General features: G+C 45.3%; 2 protein-coding genes across 5 annotated transcripts in view; one reads left to right on the top strand and one right to left on the bottom strand.

The window, feature by feature from the left end:
- Positions 1 to 10,014, top strand: part of LOC140426965 (5-phosphohydroxy-L-lysine phospho-lyase-like) — a 100,826-nt gene extending 90,812 nt beyond the window's left edge. For all 3 annotated transcript variants that reach the window (XM_072512290.1, XM_072512291.1, XM_072512292.1), the window contains 2 exons: positions 3,316 to 3,446; positions 8,100 to 10,014. In XM_072512290.1, the coding sequence (XP_072368391.1) occupies positions 3,316 to 3,446; positions 8,100 to 8,149 (181 nt within the window). In that variant the 3' untranslated portion in view covers positions 8,150 to 10,014. The remainder of the gene's footprint in view (positions 1 to 3,315; positions 3,447 to 8,099) is intronic.
- On the bottom strand, positions 9,730 to 17,573 carry LOC140426966 (heterogeneous nuclear ribonucleoprotein D-like). 2 transcript variants are annotated; one of them, XM_072512293.1, is made up of 8 exons: positions 17,258 to 17,572; positions 16,702 to 16,870; positions 13,692 to 13,850; positions 12,752 to 12,883; positions 12,567 to 12,672; positions 12,296 to 12,469; positions 11,928 to 12,019; positions 9,730 to 10,074 (listed from the first exon to the last, which is right to left on the bottom strand). In XM_072512293.1, exons 1-7 carry the CDS (start codon positions 17,428 to 17,430, stop codon positions 11,946 to 11,948), a joined length of 987 nt encoding a protein of 328 aa, XP_072368394.1. In that variant the 5' UTR covers positions 17,431 to 17,572; the 3' UTR covers positions 9,730 to 10,074; positions 11,928 to 11,945. The 2 variants fall into 2 exon arrangements, with proteins under 2 accessions (XP_072368394.1, XP_072368395.1); XM_072512294.1 differs by lacking the exons at positions 11,928 to 12,019; positions 12,296 to 12,469 and having other exon boundaries at positions 17,258 to 17,573.
- Between the last annotated feature and the right edge of the window lie 2,220 nt (positions 17,574 to 19,793).

Raw genomic sequence — 19,793 nt, forward strand, 5'->3', positions numbered from 1 at the left:
ACGAGGACAGCCCTGCCCCACAGGGGGAAACATCGCATGGCAACAAGATTGGATGGGTCAGCAGAGGGGATGATGACAGCTGCTTCTTGACCGACTTGAAGGCTACAGCTTGGGCCTAGGACCAGTCCCAACATTGTCCTTTCTTTAATAGCCATGGGGGGGGGGGGAGGAGGGGAGCAATCCGGAGCTGGGGTCAGCTGGAGGTACACGTGGCTCATGTCTAGTTTTGAAAAGGATCAGCCTCCATTGAGTTTGGCATACAGATCCTCAATGCGAGAGATGGGATAGTGATCTAAACCTGAGAAGTTGGTGACCATCATCTTATAGTCCCCACTGAAGCAAACGGAGCCATCAGGTTTCATGACCAGCACAACATGGTGCTGCACAGTCGGAAATTTGGATGGGGCGGATTATCTTCAGGCCCTCGGGAAGGTCCAGTTCTTATTTTTTCTTTTTTTCAAATATAAATTTAGTGTCACCAATTCATTTTTTCCAATTAAGGGAAAATTTAGTGTGGCGAATCCATCTAACCTGCACATCTTTGGGTTGTGGAGGTAAAACCCACGCAGACATGGGGAGAATGTGCAAACTCCACACGGACAGTGACCCAGGGCCGGGATTCGAATCCAGGTCCTCAGCGCCGCAGTCCCAGTGCTAACCACTGCGTCACATGTCCCCGGGAAGTCTAGTTCTGCGTCCACCTTGGACCATACAGCATAAAGGACACGTCAGGCGCGAAAATAGCATGGTTGTGCCAATGGGTCCACCCTAATGTGGGCAATGGACCCTTTAATGCTGCCCAAACCCTCCTGATATAGGGACGGGCAGCCAGACCTTCAGGGCAATGCGGGTACATCTGGCAAACCTCTGCCAGTCCAACTGGAGATGGTGCAGCCAATCTCGCCCCAACAAACTCAGACTACTGCCATGGACGACCACGAATGGTACATGTGCCATCTGCTGCCATATTCAACCAGAACAATGGAGGTAATGTTCTATGTTCTATTAAGGGAATAGTGTAGATGGGCTTTAGAGTGGTTTCACAGGTAGGCGCAACATCGAGGGCCGAAGGGCCTGTACTGCGCTGTAATGTTCTATGTACTTGCAATTGCCAGCGGCTCTCCTCTGTACATGGCGAGGTGGACATTGGTGTCCCGAAGGGTCAGCGCCTGGAGGCCCAACCAGATCCGGTCAAAGATACGGCGGTTGACTACGGATACCACTGCTCCTGTGTCGAACTCCATGGAGATGGAATGCCCATTCACCTGTAATGATAGTTGAATTGGGGCAGCTTGAGGTGAAGCTATGCAGTGTAGTTGGTGATAGGCACCATCGTCGTTGTCTAACGAGTGGGCCGCTTCCTGGGTCGGGTCAAGCAGCGAATGTTTCGGCAGCCAAGATTCAGCACCACCATTCCCTGGAGCTCCTGGACCCCTTGTTCCGGGCTCTCTCAGCAGAGTGTGGTTTCCACAGATTCCACGGTGTGCTGCAAGGTCAGGTCAGTCACAGCCAGTAGTTTGCTCTGCATTTCGGTATCGCGGATTCCACACACAAATCAGTCTCGCAAGGACTAGTTGAGCACAGCACCACATTCACATGTCTCAGCCAATTTCCAGAGGCGGGCCAGGAAGTCGCATGTAGATTCCTCCCTCAACAGATGCTGTCTGACCCGCTGAGTACTTCCAGCACTTTCTACAAATAAAGAAACAAGTTATTTTATAATGATCAGTTACATTAGAATTGCTGGTATAAAAGATTAGCAGTATTCCTTGCATTGATGATTCAATGTAATATTATATACTCCAAGAAACTGTTTTTAGAAATAGTGCTGTAGTCGTTGCAACATGGAAACAGGCCATTTGGCTCATCTAGTCTATGTCAGCATTTATCCTCCACATGAGCAAATAATTCTAATCATTTACCCATCCTGTTCCCTTATCTGCAGAGTGAAACAGAGTTAATGTTTCAGGTCATTGACCTTTTGTCAGAACTGGCAAATATTAGAGATATAAAAGATTGTAACCAACTATAGAGGAAGTGAAAAGGCAGGTTAAAGACAAATGGGAAGGTTTATGATGGGCTGGAAGACAGAGTGATTAAGTAACAGAAGAGATGGTGGCATGCGTGAAAGGGAATGGTAATGAGACTGGAAATGCTGTTTATTCATACTGCAACGGTAAGGAAAACACTTCCTGCATATGCTCAGTGGCAATCTCAGTGTCAGAGTATCAATTGGCAGCATTAACAGCAAGCAAGTTGGCTTGACACTGGCTAACAATGTAGTTCAAGTTACCAGTTTTAGGTATGTGCAGCCCTTAACCAATTATAGGTCCTTGTATCTAGTCCACCTTTCGTTTCGTAGCTGTAAAATATGCTTCTGACAATTCAGTAAATGAGATTCTCAACTTCCAATGTGGATTATTGCTTGTAATATTTAGTTTAAGACCTTAAAGTCAAAAGATATTTTTTGACAAATATTTCAGAAAAAAATCCATTACCCAATGTGGGACTCAAAATGATGACCCACTATCTACTAATTGAGTTAACCAGGCTGCATATAAGCTCCCTTCACAAAGCCTTAAAGCACTCAATCTTGCCTGAGGAAGGCTTTAACCTCCATTTTTAATTTTGATCTAAGTCAATCAGTGGGACCCAAAGCCGGGATTTAAAATTAGTGATGTGCAAACTAAATGCTGTAGCATCATTCTGAATATTTTAAATAAGATCTTTTTCTTTTTTTAAATAAATTTAGAGTACCCAATTATTTTGTTTTCCATTCAAGGGGAATTTAGTGTGGCCAATCCACCTAACCTGCACATCTTCACACGGGGAGAATGTACAAACTCCACACTGAGTGACCTGGGGCCGGGATCAAACCCGGGTCCTCAGGACCGTGAGGCAGCAGTGCTAACCACTGCGCCACTGTGCCGCCCTAAGATCCAAACCCTTGCTTCCAGTCAAAGGCATCAAGAGCAGCATAGGTCAGGTACAAATGGGCAACTATTCCCAACACCTTTTTGGTCAGCGGGAGGAGTTATAATGGACAAGAAACAAAAGACGGGTCTATCGGGGTTGTAAATGACAATGGAATAATTACCAGCATCTGCTGATGGGGAAAAAATGGAGCAGGTCGAGGTGCTTCATTAGAACAATGCGGGAGGCTGAGGACAGAGTGGGTGTGGGGCAGAATAAAGTAGGCAACCGGAAGCTCAGGGTCATTCTTGCAGATTGAATGTAGCAGGAAAGAAATCACACTGTTTAGCAGCAGCACTTTGTTCAGACCAACAATTGAATTTCATTCTATTTAATTGTTAGATTGAAGAAGGAATTGATCTTGCTTAGCACTGATGGACCAGATAGAAACGTGCTGAAGTTCAAACCTCCGATGTGCTTCACCATGGAGGATGCTCAATACCTTGTTGAAAAAATTGACAGAATACTTACTGGTAAGTGTTTAAAAAAGGAATTAGTTACATTCTTGTAACAATGTTTCATCGAGTGGGCCATAGCTTTTTGACAACTAGCCATCCCTTTATCAGATCATCAAATGAAAACAAATAGGAAATAAAAAGGATAGGTTGACTGAGAATGAAAAATGCAGTTTACAGCTTGTATGAGGTTACTATTTCTTTTAAAAATCAGACCTCACACCAAAGAATTTCATCCCCTCTCAAGGGCTTGTTAACACTTCTCATGGTTTGTTTTCATAACAAATGGAATTTAGAAAGGTGTTATAAACCTATCGACCAGAAAAAAATTTGTTTGAAAGAACAATAAATTAATTGGAAGTTTTTAAAAAATTAATCCTACTGTGTTACTGAGATGTTCCAAATTTTTTTCTTGGGCTTCAAAATTTTCTTAATTTATTAGTCATCATTACTTCAGGAATATCTTAGATTGAAAATTTTTCAGAAAACAAGATGTATTTCAGTGTCAGCTGGACTCCTCAGAGCTAGGCTGGTTGATTCAAATCCTACAGCCGGACCACCAGCATATGATGCACACAGTTCAACGTAGTTAAGAAATACTGCATTGTGACATCCAGTGGCGGTCATGGTGGCCGCACATTTGGCAGCTCCCACTTGTGGCAGTGTTTTGGGGCCTTTCCCCCGATTAACGGGTGGATGTGTTGATGGAAAAAGGTGCAGGAGAGGTGGAAGAGTTTATTTCACTGGTGGATGGATTAGTGGACAAGAAATGGTTTTAGGCGAAAGGAACTGTCGGAGAGAGAAACCTTTTCCTGCGACGCAGGGGGAGATGGCGGATGGTAAACCGGCCCTACCATCTCAGTGGTTTATGGACTTCTTGAACGAGAAGTTCACTCAGCAGAGGAAGGAGTCTCTGAAGGACCTGGCGCGGACGATGGATCCGCTAAAGGCGGAGATCGACCGGGTGAAGTTGAGGCTGGAGACTCAAAGCCAGGCGATCCAGAAGGTGGAGGAGATGGTGGGGGAGTATGAGGAGCAGCTTACTTCATTGATGGCTGAGATGGAAATGATGCAAGATATCCAGAAGCGGTTTCAGAAGGTGGAAGATCTGGAGAACTGCTCCAGGAGACAGAACCTGAGGATTGTGGGATTCCAAGCAGAGGCAGCGGACGCCGGCTCGTATGTAGCCAAGATGCTGGAGACGTTGCTGGGAGAGCGGGGGGGAGGTCTTCAAACGGCCCCTGGAGGTGGACCGGGCGCACAGGGTGCTGACGAGGAAGCCGCAGGGTAATGAGCACCGAGAGCGATGGTGGTGCTGTTGCATCCGTTCCTGGATAAGGAACAGATCCAGAGGTGGGTCAGGCAGACGAGGCAATGTACCTGGGACAGTGGCAAACTGAGTATACCAGAACCGGGGGCGGAGCTGACCAAGAGAAGAACAGGCTTTAACACCGTGAAGGCCGCTCATTTAATAAGGGGATGACGTTCTGGATGGTGTATCCGGTCTGCCTTTAGGTGACCTACAATAGTCGGGAATATTATTTTGGGACACCGAAGGATGCGATGGAGAGACAATGGACGGGCAGGACATTGAACTTTGGAGGAGGTATTGGGAGGGGTGGGGTTGGTTCTCCCTGTCTGTAGAGGGTGGGTTTTTTTGTGGGGGGGGGGGGGGCTGGGCAGCGGCTTTCTCTCCCCCCCCTCCGTCTCTTTTTTCTTGTTTCTTTTTCCCCTGGAAGGGCTGTTGGGGTTTTTTTTTGGGGGGGGGGGGGTGAGGTAATTGGGCTCCATTGTCCTTCTGTGGTGGTTGTGATTTTATTTCAATCTTTGAATGTTGCTATTGTTTGTACCAGACAGTGTTTGAGCGGGTGGGGTAGGGATCAGTGGGGGTAGGATGCTCGGCACCATGGGTGGGGGCTGCCAGGCTGGCTGGGCCGGCTAGTTCACGGAAGCGCAGTGAGGGGGTGAGCAGGTGGTTAGAGTTGGGATTGCTGTTCTGTGGGGGTATGGTATGTGGGGGGGTTGATGATGGTGAACATCCGAGAGTGGGCCTGATGGGGTGCAGGACGCGGGCCGGAGGCTGACCCAGGACGGGCTATTGTTGATCGGCCCGGGGAGAGGGGGGTCCCTGTGACCAGGCTGATCACATGGAATGTGAGATGGTTGAATGGGCTGGTCAAGAGAGCCCACGTGTTTGCGCTTTTGAGAAGCTTAAAGGTGGATGTGGCATTCTTGCAGGAATCGCACCTGAAGTTTGCGGATCAAACTAGGCTCAGGAAAGGGTGGGTCGGGCAGGCCTTTCATTCAGGTTTGGATTTGAATACATAGGGGGTGGAGGTCTTGATAAATAAGCAAGTAGTTTTTGAAGTGGTGAGCATAGTGGCAGACTTCGGGGGGAGATATGTTATGGTGAGTGGGAAATTGGAGGGGATGCCGGTGGTGTTGGTGAATGTTGATGCCACAAACTGGGACGATGTAGTTTATGAGGCGGATGCTGGGGAAGATCCCGGAATTGGACTCGAATCAGTTGATAATGTGGGGGGGGGGGGGGGGGGGGGTGGGTGGATTTTAACATGCTTCTTGAGCCAAAATTGGATTGGTTGAGCCCGAGGTTGGAGAGGGTATCGGCAGTGGCGAGGGAATGGACGGGGTTTATGGAGCGCTTGGGAGGAGCGGACCCGTGGAGGCGGAGGGCGAAGGAATTTTCAATTTTCTCCCATGTACATAGGGTGTACTCCCAGATTGACTATTTTGTGATGGACAAAACATTGTTGGCGGGGATGGTCGGCTCAGAGTAATCAGCGATCGTGATTTCGGACCACGCACCACATTGGGTGGCCTTTCAGGTGGAGGGGGGTGGTTAGCGCCCACAGTGGAGGTTGGATGTGAGGGCTGAATGACACGGGTGAGGTTTCGGCCCCCATGCTGTGGGAGGCACTGGTGAGGGGGGGGGGGGGGGTGGAAGAGTTCATTTCAATACGTGCGCATAGAGACAAGACGGAGCAGGCGGAGATGGCGAGATTAGTGGAGGAGATTCTGCAGGTGGATAGGAGGTATTCGGAGGCCGCGACATTAAGTTCAGATTGGACTGATATCCACTGCTGAGGCGGGTAGGGCAATTGAGGGCTAAGGGGGCGGTCTATGAATATAGGCAAAAGGCGAGTAGGAGGATATTGGCACATCAATTGAGGAAGCAGGAGGCGGTGAGGGAGATTGGAAAGGGGGACCCGGTGGGGGTGTTCGGGGACTTTTGTCGGAGATTGTATGAGTCGGAGCCCCTGGCTGGGGTGGAGGAAATTAGGTCTTTTTTGGATGGGTTGGAGTTCCCTCGGGTGGAAGAGGACCTGCTGGAGGGATTGAGGGCCCCCATTGGGCTGGTGGAGGTTTGGGTGGTATGGGGCAATGCAAGCGGGGAAGACCCCAGGTCCAGACGTGTTCCCGGTGGAATTCTACAAGTTGTCGGGGGACTTGGGACCTCTGCTGGTAAGGGCTTTAAATGAGGCGAGGGAGCAGGGGGTACTCCCCCCTACATTATCGCAGGCCTCTGTCTCCTTAATTTTAAAGAGGGATAAGGTTCCGGAGCAGTGTGGGTCCTACCGGCCAATTTCATTATTAAACGTGGACTCCAAGTTGCTGGCCAAGATCTTGGCCTCAATGATTGAGGACTGTGTGCCAAGGGTTTGTTATGGCAGACGGGGTTTGTTATGGGGAGGCATTTGTCAGCTAACATCAGGCAGTTGTTAAATGTTTATAATGATGCTCCTGGAGGGACGAAGTGTGGGGGTGGTGACCACCATGGATGAAGAGGCCTTCGACCGGATGGAGAGGAATTATTTATGGGAGGTGCTGGGGCAGTTTGGGTCCAGCTGTTGTATCGGGCACCGATAGCGAGTATGCAAACAAACCGTGAGTTCCAAGTGTCTCAGGTTGCACTGGGGGATGAAGCAGGGATGCCCGCTCTTTGCCTTATTGATAGAACCATTAGCATGGCACGGAGAGCATCAGAGGATTGTGCAGGGGGAGGAGCATAGGGTCTTGTTGTATGCGGACGATTTACTACTCTACACATCAAATCCTTTGGACGTTATTGGGGTGATTATGGGCATATTGAAAGCATTTGGTCGGTTCTAGAGGGTACAAATTGAATATGCTGGGGAGGAAAAAGAGAGAGAAATGTTCTGTGCCTGGCTGGTGCCATCTTTCGGATGAAATATTAAACCAAGATCCAGTCTCCCCTTGTCTTGTAGTGGATGTTAACTAAGCATGACACTTGTCCGGAGAGCGAAGAGGTGCCCTAACCAACATTGAACCCCCTATTCAACACAAGATTTATACATCTCTTATGTGGCGCTTTGCCGATGCATTCAACAAACATTTTCAGATGTACTCCAATTGTAATTGGCAAGAATTTGCAACATCCTGCAGAAATTTTAAAGTGCTTTAATCCACCTTTCTCTGCGGGTGGCAATTTATCAAACTGGACCAGTCATTTCAGACTTATTCTTTGCAACCAAATAAGACTATTTTGGAATGGTAACATTACTATTGGAATAGATTTGCAATACGAGCATTGTAGTTGCCACCTCTCCTTAACTTTGTCACCAATATTAAGTACATAGCTGTTGAAACAATAATACTTAAATTAACATTTCTTGACATTTTGAATCACAGAAATGGAAATGACTAACACATGCAAGACTGGAGTGAATTACTGCAATTGAATGTATACATCCAAGGCAGAGCTATTCCACAGCGGAGCATATATGAAACAAAACAACATGGCAACAGGATGTGCCTACACTGATCTATGCTGGTTTCCCTCATATGCAAGCTGATAAGTTCTGGTGTCGCTTTCAATCCCTTCTCCAACTTTATCTCGACAGTTTGATTTTATTACTAATCGTGGAAATGATTTTGTACTTTTTATTGTATATGGCCCTTTGTTTTCTGCACTGTAAATTCTATGATTCAATTAGTTCTATCCAGTCCCAATATTTACAAATATCATCCAGTAATCTGCAAAATTGATCCAATACGGAGAGATCCATTATGCTTCAGACTACTTGCTCTTACTTTCTGCAACAGCATTAACTGGTCTGGTAGCACTCATATCTGCATCCAAATATTTTCTATTTCCTTCCAGGTCTTGAACACGTTTAGTGCAGGATACATTCTTAATCTGCCCCATCGTCCTCCTTTTCTAACACTACAGGTGAACATTAATGACTTCACTATGATGTAATGCAGAAAACATCCTGGCTCTGTGCCTACCCTCCCCATCCAAGCTATGCAACATGATTAACAAAGTATTGGGTGGGGCAAGGGGGTAAAAAAGATGGTTGCGTGGTGACAATATCACTGGATTAGTAATCCAAGGTCCAGGCAATGACTATGGGTAATTTAAATTCAATTAATAAATCAGGAATATAAATAGGCTGGTCTACCTTCCCTATTTGATTTGGCTTGTATGAGACTCCTGGCACACAAATCGGTGGTTGCCTCTTAACTGCCCACTAAAATGGCCTAGCAAGCCCACAGTTCAAGGCAAAAGAACAGTGCACACAATCACATGAAGTAGCATGCCATTTTGGATGTTTATTTAACTCCGTTCTACCGTCCCTCATTTTAGGTTTTTCCAATGTTGAAAATTTTAAAACAAAAACCTTATCGGTTGGCCTCATGCTCTTTAATATATTCCTGTTCATTGACGGCCTTGAACTGCAGTATTGACACAAATTACAGCACAAAAAAAATACTACAAAGTCCATCTGGCTGAGAATTAAAATATGGCTGTCAGAATGAAACAGAGTTCATTGTAGTTTTGTATTAACAGTCTGCCATTGTATTAACAACTGGCCAACATAAAAATGTAAAATAACCACATGGACCCCTTTCTAACACTCTAAATGAGCATGTTATTCGGTTTAATTTTGCACTTCTAGTTTGGATAAGAAATTAAGATATTAAATGTAATCTAATTTTGCACTTTGTTTTGATTATAAATTAAAAGCTATTTAACTATTATGCTGATATCTCAGGAAATTGGCTGAAGCATGAGGCCAAATTGAAAATCTTCACTGACAGCATCAGAACAAATAGTTCAGACCTGCGGGTTCATTTTTGTAGACAAGTGCTCATTTTAAAAAAGATTACCAGCTAGTGCCTCAGTACACCCATTAAAATTAAATAGATATGCAAAAGTACTAACTCAAAGTTGAATGCCTTTGATTTTCTTTAATTTACATACAAAATCAGAAGTAAACTGAAATCCGAATACAAATAAAATTCATGCAACACAAAATACACAAAAGGAACTTTTATTTCAGGAACTTGGACTGCTTCAATAAAAAGTTACTGATGCAAATCCAGTAATTTTATGTAAAATACAAACTTACATAATACATTATCAGTATCAGCATCCATTAGGTACCAAAAAGTACAGTAAAAACCACTTCCATCACAGGAAATGTACGACACAAAAGACAGACTACAAAATAAAAAGTTGGAAAGTGACAGGCTTCCCTAAAACAATCTTCTGTACATTTGGGGAGTCATCCAGAGTGGAAACAGTTCAAAGATATTAGTCCCGAAGTGCAACACAGCTGCAGTTAGAGGACTTGTGTATGTTTTTGCCAAGCTTGATGACCTAACAAAAAAGAAAAAAAAAAGAGTAAAAAAAATTACTAGCCTTCTCACAATACCACTACAGCATCTCTCCACTCAAAAGCCACAGAAGTGCTATAATCGGACAACAGAAGAGTCTTTCCAATTTATTACACAGCAGAAATTAACAGCACTGTAAATGAGAAATGGCACACACAACCTGCAAACCATTACTTTTTAAAACCAGTTTGGAAGGCATCATAACACATGTGCCAAAGCAAATCATCTTGTGCAATGTGGTGGCTCTAGTGCAGCCTGCAAGAGTGCTCTCGAGGTCTATAATCATACGCCAGAAAATGTGTTTAAATATATGTGAACACAATTTTAGAAATCTTAGTTCTTGTCTTCAGGCCAAGCCTCACTTCCAATGGATGTTATTCTGACAAAAATTTAGTTAATCTTGGAATTCACTTTTTAAAAACCAATCCTGGATACGCTGACATGATTAGCTTATCTTAAGACATCTGCAAAACAGTACATTCCCCCATCAGCATCTTGGGTTTTGAGCTCAATGGGAAGAGAAAAAAAATTGAAGGGAGTGTTTAAAATCAATATTGGCAAACAAGCATGGTCCAAATATTTTAGCAGTGCTATTTACATTTCTGTACTTGCAATCTGATGAAATTTGCTTGCTTCTGAATGAAAGTTGATGACCCACAGCAATGCTTGTTCTTCAGAATTCAACTTCTATTTTGAATTGCCAAACAGTCAAAACATGAAGTTTACTTACTGTTAAACCTTCATGCGACATTCTCCAGATTTTAAGAGAATGGGGGGGGGGGCTTCATCCAGTTAGCAAAAGTTTTAAACCATAATTGTACAGAACAGATCAGAATGTTTATTAAAAATGGAAATGTAGCAATCACAGGTTTCTTTTTTTTTTTTTTAAATCTAGAGTACCCAATTATTTTTCCCCAATTGAGGGGCAATTTAGCATGGCCAATTCAGCTACCTTGCACATCTTTTTGGGTGTGGGTGAGGCCCAGGGAGACACAGGAATGTGTAAAATCCAGTCACCCGGGGCCAGGATCAAACCTGGGTCTTCGGCGCCATGAGGCATCAGTGCTAACCACTGCCACCATGCTGCCCAGCAAACTCACATTTCTATCTAGAATCTGCCATGAAGTAGCATAATTGTCTGAAAATTGGGTTCAAACCAATTTCATTCAATGCACATTAATTCAATTTACAAACACAGCAATAAAAATTGTGCTGTTTACTAGCTAAAAAAAGAAATGCCATCAAAAGACAAAACATGAATACTCGCAAATGCTTTGGGCAGTTTAAGCAAGCCACTACTTGCAATTTTATACTAGCTGGACCATGAAACACAAATGCTGAGACAGCAATTATTTCACATCATCCTGAAATCAGCTTTATCAAATACAGAGTAAAGCAAAAGGTTAATTGCGTTCTATTAAGTATGGTTAGAATTGACAAAATATACTGTGATGCAGCTTTTTGCCAGTTTGCACTACCACTAGGTCAGATCAGTTATTGCCTAGCTTACAGCAGCCATGATTTATACTCGCAACATAACTGAACATTTCAACTAACTTCTACATGCAATCCTACCATTCCCCAGTATGTTCTGTAGAGGCACCAAGTGTATTTTTAGGCATTCTAAACGCTATGGAATACCCATGAGAGTCTTTTCTCACTCCACTTGTCCAATTTCAGACAACAGTCAGCAATCCACAATTTTTCATTTTTAATAAATGCACCAGGAAAAGAGAATACTGCCCTAAGTTGGATCTCACCACTCATTTTAGTTATATGAAGGATAACAACTTTCAATACTAATCTCAAGACATTCCTTTACCGAGATTGACATACCTGCATTCACATTCCATTTTAATATGGTTTGTAACCACCTTGGTGAGCTGCCCCACGTCTTGGTGCTTTCCCATAGTTACCATTACTCTGATCTGGATGAAAACAAGCTTATAGTTAAAATTGCTGCTTTCTAAAGTATGATACACAAAATGCAGTCTTTCCACTGAAACGAGACCAGTAACAAAATTGAGGCCACTTCCAGAATGTCACTTGTCTAGTTAGTGCTAGAGTGAATAATTAACTTAATGGCTGAAAATGGCAGTTGTAAAATATCAAGTATCTAAAACATTAAAACTGCATCAGTATTTTCAATGCCCAAGCCTCAATCCACACAAGCCTTGCTTCAGTACAGCAATGAATGTACTTACTGTAGTCATATCCTTGACCATATCCACCATAATAACCACTATTGTAGTTATAGCCAGTATAATCATAGCCTCCATATGCACCATAGCCACTTTGCCCGCTGTAACCATAACTGCTGCCATAGCTTGGATTCCAGTAATTATTGCTGTATCCTTGACTCCAGTTCTGACTTTGACCTTAAATTTAGCAAGACATACAGGTAAGCACTAAAAGAATTATTCCACAAATTAGTATTTTCCCCCTCACTTTTAGAATTGTAAATATACAACTCACCAGTTCCACGGCCACCACCTCTACCCCGTCCTGTAACGCTACCTCTGCCTCCCCACTGCTGTTGCTGTTGGTAAACTTCTTTAGGCTGAGCGACTTTAATTTCACACTGTATAAAAAAAAGACACGTCAGCGTACAAAATTCCACACACCTTTCTTCAAGAAACCATATTGACTCTGTCCACTACCTTGCTGCTTCCAACATCGTGGTACTTCTTCTCCAAAATCTTTTTCACCGGCTCTTCTTCTTTAAAAGAGATGAAACAAAATCCTCTTCTTTTGTTGGTCTTGCTATCCATTGGAAGTTCAATTGATTCCACCTAAATAAAAATCCCATCACACATACATGAGGACAAAGCTGGTGATTCAATAAACCCATCTGAACATAACTCCACAAATGCAACAAAAAAAAAAAAAGGGGGGGGGGGGGGTTGAGAAAATCTACTTGTATATAACTGGTACATTGTCAGCAATTCATCTCACCACAATAGCTTCCGCAGACACAAGCCTTTGAGTAGTTAACACTGCTGCCTCAGTGCCAGGGACCTAGGTTCTATTCTGGCCTCAGGTGACTGTCTTGTGTGGAGTTTGCACATTCTCCAAGTGCATGTGAGTTCCTCCCAGTCAAAAGATGTGATCAAGTGGATTGTTCATTCCAAATTTTCCCTTATTGTCCAATGGTTAGGTCGGGGTTACTGGGATAGGGTGGGGCCATTGGACTAGTTAGGGTGCTCTTTCAGAGGACCAGTGAAGACCCGATGTTCTGAATGGCCTCCCTCTACACTGTAGAGATTTTATGATTCAAAATGGTCATTGCAGTGACCTGTCCAGCTTCAGTGTTCCTTGACAACAGGGAACTTTGCTTCTTAAGACGAGTCAACTGCTGCCTACTAAGTGCCTAATTCATTGCTGTGCTTCGATACTTTGTTTGCTACAGCGTTAAAGCATCCCAGGTCATAGTTACATATTGTCCGCGTAACCGAGCTCAGCGCCAAAGGTTAACCTCCACTGATCAAGGGAAATTTGCAACCACAAGATGTGCAGCCACGTTCATCACAACTCATTAAACTGCACGTGGACTCGTTGTGGGCAATGAGAGTCATCCCTTAATGTTCATCAAATACTAACCTCACCAAAGGTTCCAAAGTACTCTCTGATCTTATCTTCTGGAGTATCTGGATGAAGACCTCCGACAAAGATTTTCTTTACAGGTTCTTTCTTCATGGCCATTGCTCTTTTAGGATCCACTACTCTACCATCTAACTTGTGTTCCTTTTGTTCCAATACCTATTAAAAAAAAAGGCAAATATAACAGGGAAGAGTCAATAGAATTGCGTATGAAGTGAAAAGAAAATTGCTTGTCACAAGTAGGCTTCAAATGAAGTTAGTGAAAAAACCCTAGTCACCACATTCCACCGCCTGTTCGGGGAGGCTGGTATGGGAATTGAATCCACGCTGCTCGTCTGCCTTAAAAGCCAGCTACTTAGCCCACTGTGCTAAACCAGTCCCCATTTAATTTCATAAATTTAAAGTACCCAATCAAGGGCCAATTTAACATGGTCAATTCAACTGCCCTGCACTTCTTTGGGTTGAGGGTGAGACACACAAACATGGGAGCTTAATTTCATTCGTAACAGTTTAATGATGGGAGCAGCACGGTGGCGCAGTTATAGCATTGCTGTCTCATGCCTTCCCAGGTTCAATCCCGGCTCTTGGTCACTGTCCGTGTGGAGTTCGCACATTCTCCCAGTGCTTGCATGGGTTTCGCCCCCACAGCCCAAGAAATGTGCAGGTTAAGTGGATTGGATACGCTAAATTGCCCCTTAATTGGACAAAAATTAATTGGGTACACAACATTTTTTAAAATTTTAATTTTAATGATTATATTTAAAGATTGGGCAGGATAAAATGCCAGTCATTGGCTTTGAGGTGTTTCATAAGATACAGCCTACCAGGATTAACCGTTGCCAAATCTAGTGGGGGACGATTTGTGCAAATCCGATGGCTGTGGCTATTTACAACACCCGTGCAACTCTGTGCCAAATAACAAGAATAAAATTGGTGTGATCAACACTACCATTGCACCATTTACTGAATTTGAACCTGGTGTTGGAAGACTTCTTACTGATTTCAAACATGATGTGGAGATGTCGGCGTTGGACTGGGGTGAGCATAGTGAGAAGTCTTACAACACCAGGTTAAAGTCCAACAGGTTTGTTTCGATGTCACTAGCTTTCGGAGCGCTGCTCCTTCACCTGAGGAAGGAGCAGCGCTCCGAAAGCTAGTGACATCGAAACAAACCTGTTGGGACTTTAACCTGGTGTTGTAAGACTGCTCACTGATTTCAAACAGACTGAGCTGTTACAAAGACTTTAATGTATACAAATGAAAGAGCATCCACTAAAATCAATAGAACAAATAAAAAGTAGTAAACATTGGAGGCCCAGAGAAACCTGGGGTCCAGGTACATAAACAAGTAAAGAAAATAATAGAATGCTGCTAATTATGTCTAGAATGGGAGGTGGCTAAATCACATTCAAGGAGGTTACACAAATAGCATTCTAGCCTCTGTAATTTATATTTTCTCAATTAAGGGGCAATTTAGCGTGGCCAATCCACCTATCCTGCAGCACAGTGGTTAGCACAGTTGCTTCACAGCTCCGGGGTCCCAGGTTCGATTCCCGGCTTGGGTCACTGTCTGTGTGGAGGAGAGGAGACATGTGCTTGAGTGGGGTGCTCTTTCCAAGGACCAGTGCAAACTCAATGGGCCGAATGGCCTCCTTCTGCACTGTAAATTCTATGAATCTGTGCTGTGGGGGTGAGACCCACACATACAGGGGGCGAATGTGCAAACTCCACACGGTCAGTGACCCAGGACCGGGATTGAATCAGGGTCCTCGGCACCGTGAGGCAACAGTGCCACTCTCTAGCTTCTGGAATTTAGATATCTGTGGGGTGAGTTGACAAAAATTTTATATTGGCACCCTGTATCAATGCAGCCTGCAGGCCAGTTATTCTATTATAGACTATTCCCTCATGTTCCAACTTCTAAATGAGACCATTCACTCAAAACAACACTACACTTCAAGACCTGTTCCATGCTCACTAATATATAATAACTCCTGCTAAACAAAGTCTAGGTTTTAAAATTCTTGCTTTCAAACTGCCCCTCCAACTCTAATGCCTCCAGTTCCAACCCCCAAAATATCTGCACACCTCCAATTCTGAGATCAGTCACTTGTGATGCACTTACCTTCCACTGCCAGGCTCCTAAGCTAGTATTTCCCCATTAAAGATGCCCCTAAAAACCTACCCCATTAACCAGGTCAAACTCCTTTCATGACTCAAATACCTTCGGACAGGTTATAAGAAAGGTGAAACATAAATACAAGTGATTACACTCTATGCTGTTAATCATTCGCTTATGCTCTGCATCCAATCCTGTAAAACTGAAGCCCAAGATACCAAATGTTGGAACTTCAAAAATAATTTTTTTTAAAGTTAGATCTGTGCATTACAATTCTACACCTGCATTACACTTCTACATGTAAAATCACCTCATATTTTGGGCAACATATCAAAAGTTCTATTTAGAGGTGTCCCGAGTACAGTATCTCCAATTCCAGTGATTCTAAGCATTTCCCGCATTCTCTACACGATCGAACTTTTCACTTTAATCACACCTAGTTAAAACAGTAACTTGAACTAAAGAACCTTCGAATTATCCAGTCAATTTAACGATTTGATATGGGCATCAAGAGATGCAGAATGAAGGTGCCATTTCTATCTGAACCACCTACTGGTCTCATTAAAGTGCTGTGCTATATCAAAGCTTCTGGAGATTTGAACACGACTAATCGGACATTGTGACACAGCATCCTATTTCTTTACTGCCATCTCACACTGACGCAACTGTTCAACAGCTTCACTTTGGAAACTTCCATCTAGAGATCGGCCCACGTCTCGAGACTAGTTACAAAACTCGACTGTATTCCCAACACCTCCGCCCCCTCCTGCAATCGCCAATTTGCCGCCCAATTTTACTTTTCAAAAATTCAGCACTGCACACCGCCCTCTGCGAAAGGGCTCGGTTAGACCGAGGAAACGAGATACCGACGAAAACCGTTCTCAGCCTTACTCTGTCGGCGCACGATGAATCTTTGAAGAGGATAAATCCAAAACCTCTCGACCTTCCGGTTGCAGGATCCATCTTAATCGTACAATCCACAACGTCGCCAAATTTGGAAAAATAATCCTTCAGGTCCTTTTTACTGGTATCCCAGCTCAAGCCCCCGACGAACATTTTTCTGTTGAAAGCAGACCGAGAAAAGAGGAGAGTAAAAAGGCGACCTTTTGTTATATCCAGTCCCCCCCCCCCCAGCCCGGGGAAGCACATGGCGCCAAGAGCAGTGTGAACAAAGAGAGGGCGGCCGGCAGCTGGGCCTCAATTCCTCACCCAGCTCAACACGCACAAATAGAAGGTGCAGGGTTCAGACCGCGGCGGGCAGCGAGCGAGAAACAAAAAATAAAACAAAATCCCGATCGGGACGAGTGGGAACACCGCCACCCCCAGGGGAAAGACTCAGAAAGCGAGCTGCATTCCAGGGGCGGCAGGGTAACCCAGCCCGGGCCTACCGGCGCGGGGGGGGGGGGGGGGGGGGATGTGCACTGCCGCATGGCCTCGGCCTTCTTACCCCGCGTCTTCCTCGTTCTTGCTGGCGTTTATTTTCGAGCCCTCGCTGTCGGCTCCGGCCGGAGGCTGGGCGCCGTCGGCCGCCATTCCCTGGCCGCCGGCCGCCTGGCCCTCTCCCTCCTCGTAGTGGCCGTTCTCCGATCCTTCCACGTACTGCTGCCCAGCGTCCGCCATTTTGACTCTTAAAAATGCAAGAGGATTTTTTTTTGGTAAGTTAAAAAAGTGCCAACGCCCCCCTCCTCCCGCCGTGTGTATCCCCGCTGAGCAGGGCTGAGTCTTCCAGGCAGCCGGACTTCTACTTCTGGATTCCGCGCACCAGCGGCATGTGGCCTTTTATAAAGGAGCCGGCGCGGCACCGCGCAGTAAGCGCCCCTCCCATTGGCTGTAGCTCAGTATCCGGCCCTCACATTGGCTAATAGACGCTGCCCCTCCCTCCCCCAGACAAGGTGACTGGGTAAAGTTTTTCTCTGTTGCAATTGGATTTTTTAAAAATCTAATAAATATCGCAGAACTGCACGCTCACACAAGCCTATGCACTTTTACTGTATGCAAGATTGCCTCGGCCTCTTTAGGGAGGATTTGAAGAGTGCAGGAGAGACGAGGCTAACTTGAGGAACTTTACATTTAAATAGATGGATTGGAGAGGCTGGGTCCTGTTCCTAAAGAGAAGGTTGGAGGGAGATTTCAAAATCACTTGAGAGACCTGGACATAATAAGAACCAGAGGACAGTAGTTTAAACAGATTGGCAAAATAAGCATTCGTAACATAGTGGGGGGTTGGGGGGGGGGGGGGGTCTTTAAGCAACAAGTGGTTAGGATCTTGGATGCGTTGCTCAAGATTGATAGAGAAATTCGGTCAGGTTGAGAGCAGATTTCTCAGACCCTCACTACATTTCAGGCTGAGCCGCACTTGTACCTTGCACCCTGACTGGGAATGGGTGGCTCTCCAGCAAAAACTAACCCCACAGCACTCCCCACCTGCACCACTTCTGTCGCAGATGCGCTGCAGAGACCCAATACAATTCCCAACCTCCAGAGAGAAACAGGTTCAACTCAACTCTGGGGTTCACAGAAGAGAATGAGATGAAATAGCGTTGCTGATTTGACAGTGGCAGCGCACGATCAGTAGTCCCCGTGGACCACGTAAAGTGTTTCCTGGTTGGATCAGCCGTTTTCTTCAGCGTTTTAGCATAAACCTTCCACTGGACAACAAACCTTCCATTGCACAACAACAGCCAACTAATAATCAGTGCTTTGGAAAACGGCTGGCTGCAGTCAGTGCCCCAAACAAAAGTTGTGTCAGCCTACCAACCCCATCTACTCATTCACTGTATATCCATTAATATTTTGCATATCCTGAATCTCCTGGATTGCTTTCAATGGTAAGGGTCCTTCCTGATGAGTGCCTTATTCCCCTTTCTAGATTTTTTGCTGTTATATTGATCCATGGATGCGTAACAGACATCTATCTTTAAGTCAAGCAGCAGAGAGAGTGAAGAAGTCAAAAAGTTGCTGAGGCGCGATCAATTGAACAAAGACTAGAGTTGTATACAACTGAGGCTTTATTGCAGGAAGGGACTCCCAGCGAACCTGTAGTACAGGTCCTACCTTACATCACCTAATACAGGTGCAACAGTGGTTTACCACATTCACCCCCTGTTAAAATTGAGTTTGGTGGGGGTGGTGGAGAACTATATACAGCAATGAATTTATATTTACAGTATTTGATCAGAGAAAAAAAATGTCTTTTGAAGTCTGGTGCCAGTTAGAGATTTAACCGGTCTGGTGCCTTGATGTTCCGCTGGGAGCGACGTAGCGGTGGTGGCGATGTCGATGGTGGCCTGATGTTCGGTGACTCCGGGAGCGTGCCAAAATCCTCTTCATCCTCGGGCGTGGGCAGGGGAAGGACGGATGGTCCTGGTGGGATTAATGCTGGGAACGCCGGGGGAGAGGAGGGTGGCGCTGGGCCGGAGAGGTGTGTGTGTGTGTGTGGAACCTGCTAGTGCCAGGTCCCTGAGGGAGACAGTACCATGGCCCTCGGGGTACGCCACGTAGGCATACTGGGGGTTGGCATGGAGCAATTGCACCCTTTCCACCAACTGGTCCGCCTTGTGGAGGCGGACGTGCCTACGGAGCATGACTGGTTCTGGAGCTGCAAGCCAAGTCGGGAACGACACCCCGGATGTGGACTTCCTGGGGAAGGCCAAAAGACGTTCATGGGGTGTGTTAGTGGCAGTGCACAGCAGTGACCGAATGGAGTGGAGTGCATCAGGGAGGACCTCCTGCCAGGGACAGGTTCCAGGACCGTAGGGCCAGTTGGACGGCCCTCCATACCGTCCCGTTCTCCCTCTCTACCTGCCCGTTTCCCTGGGGGTTATAGCTGGTCGTCTTGCTGGAGGGGATACCCCTGCTGAGCAGGAACTGACGCAGCTCATCGCTCATGAATGAGGATCCCCTGTCACTGGATATAGGCGGGGAAACCGAACAGAGCGAAGATAGTGTTTAGGGCTTTGATGATGGTGGCAGACGTCATGTCG

Source organism: Scyliorhinus torazame, chromosome 7, assembly GCF_047496885.1.
Source record: "Scyliorhinus torazame isolate Kashiwa2021f chromosome 7, sScyTor2.1, whole genome shotgun sequence".
In the NCBI taxonomy this organism is placed as follows: domain Eukaryota; kingdom Metazoa; phylum Chordata; class Chondrichthyes; order Carcharhiniformes; family Scyliorhinidae; genus Scyliorhinus; species Scyliorhinus torazame.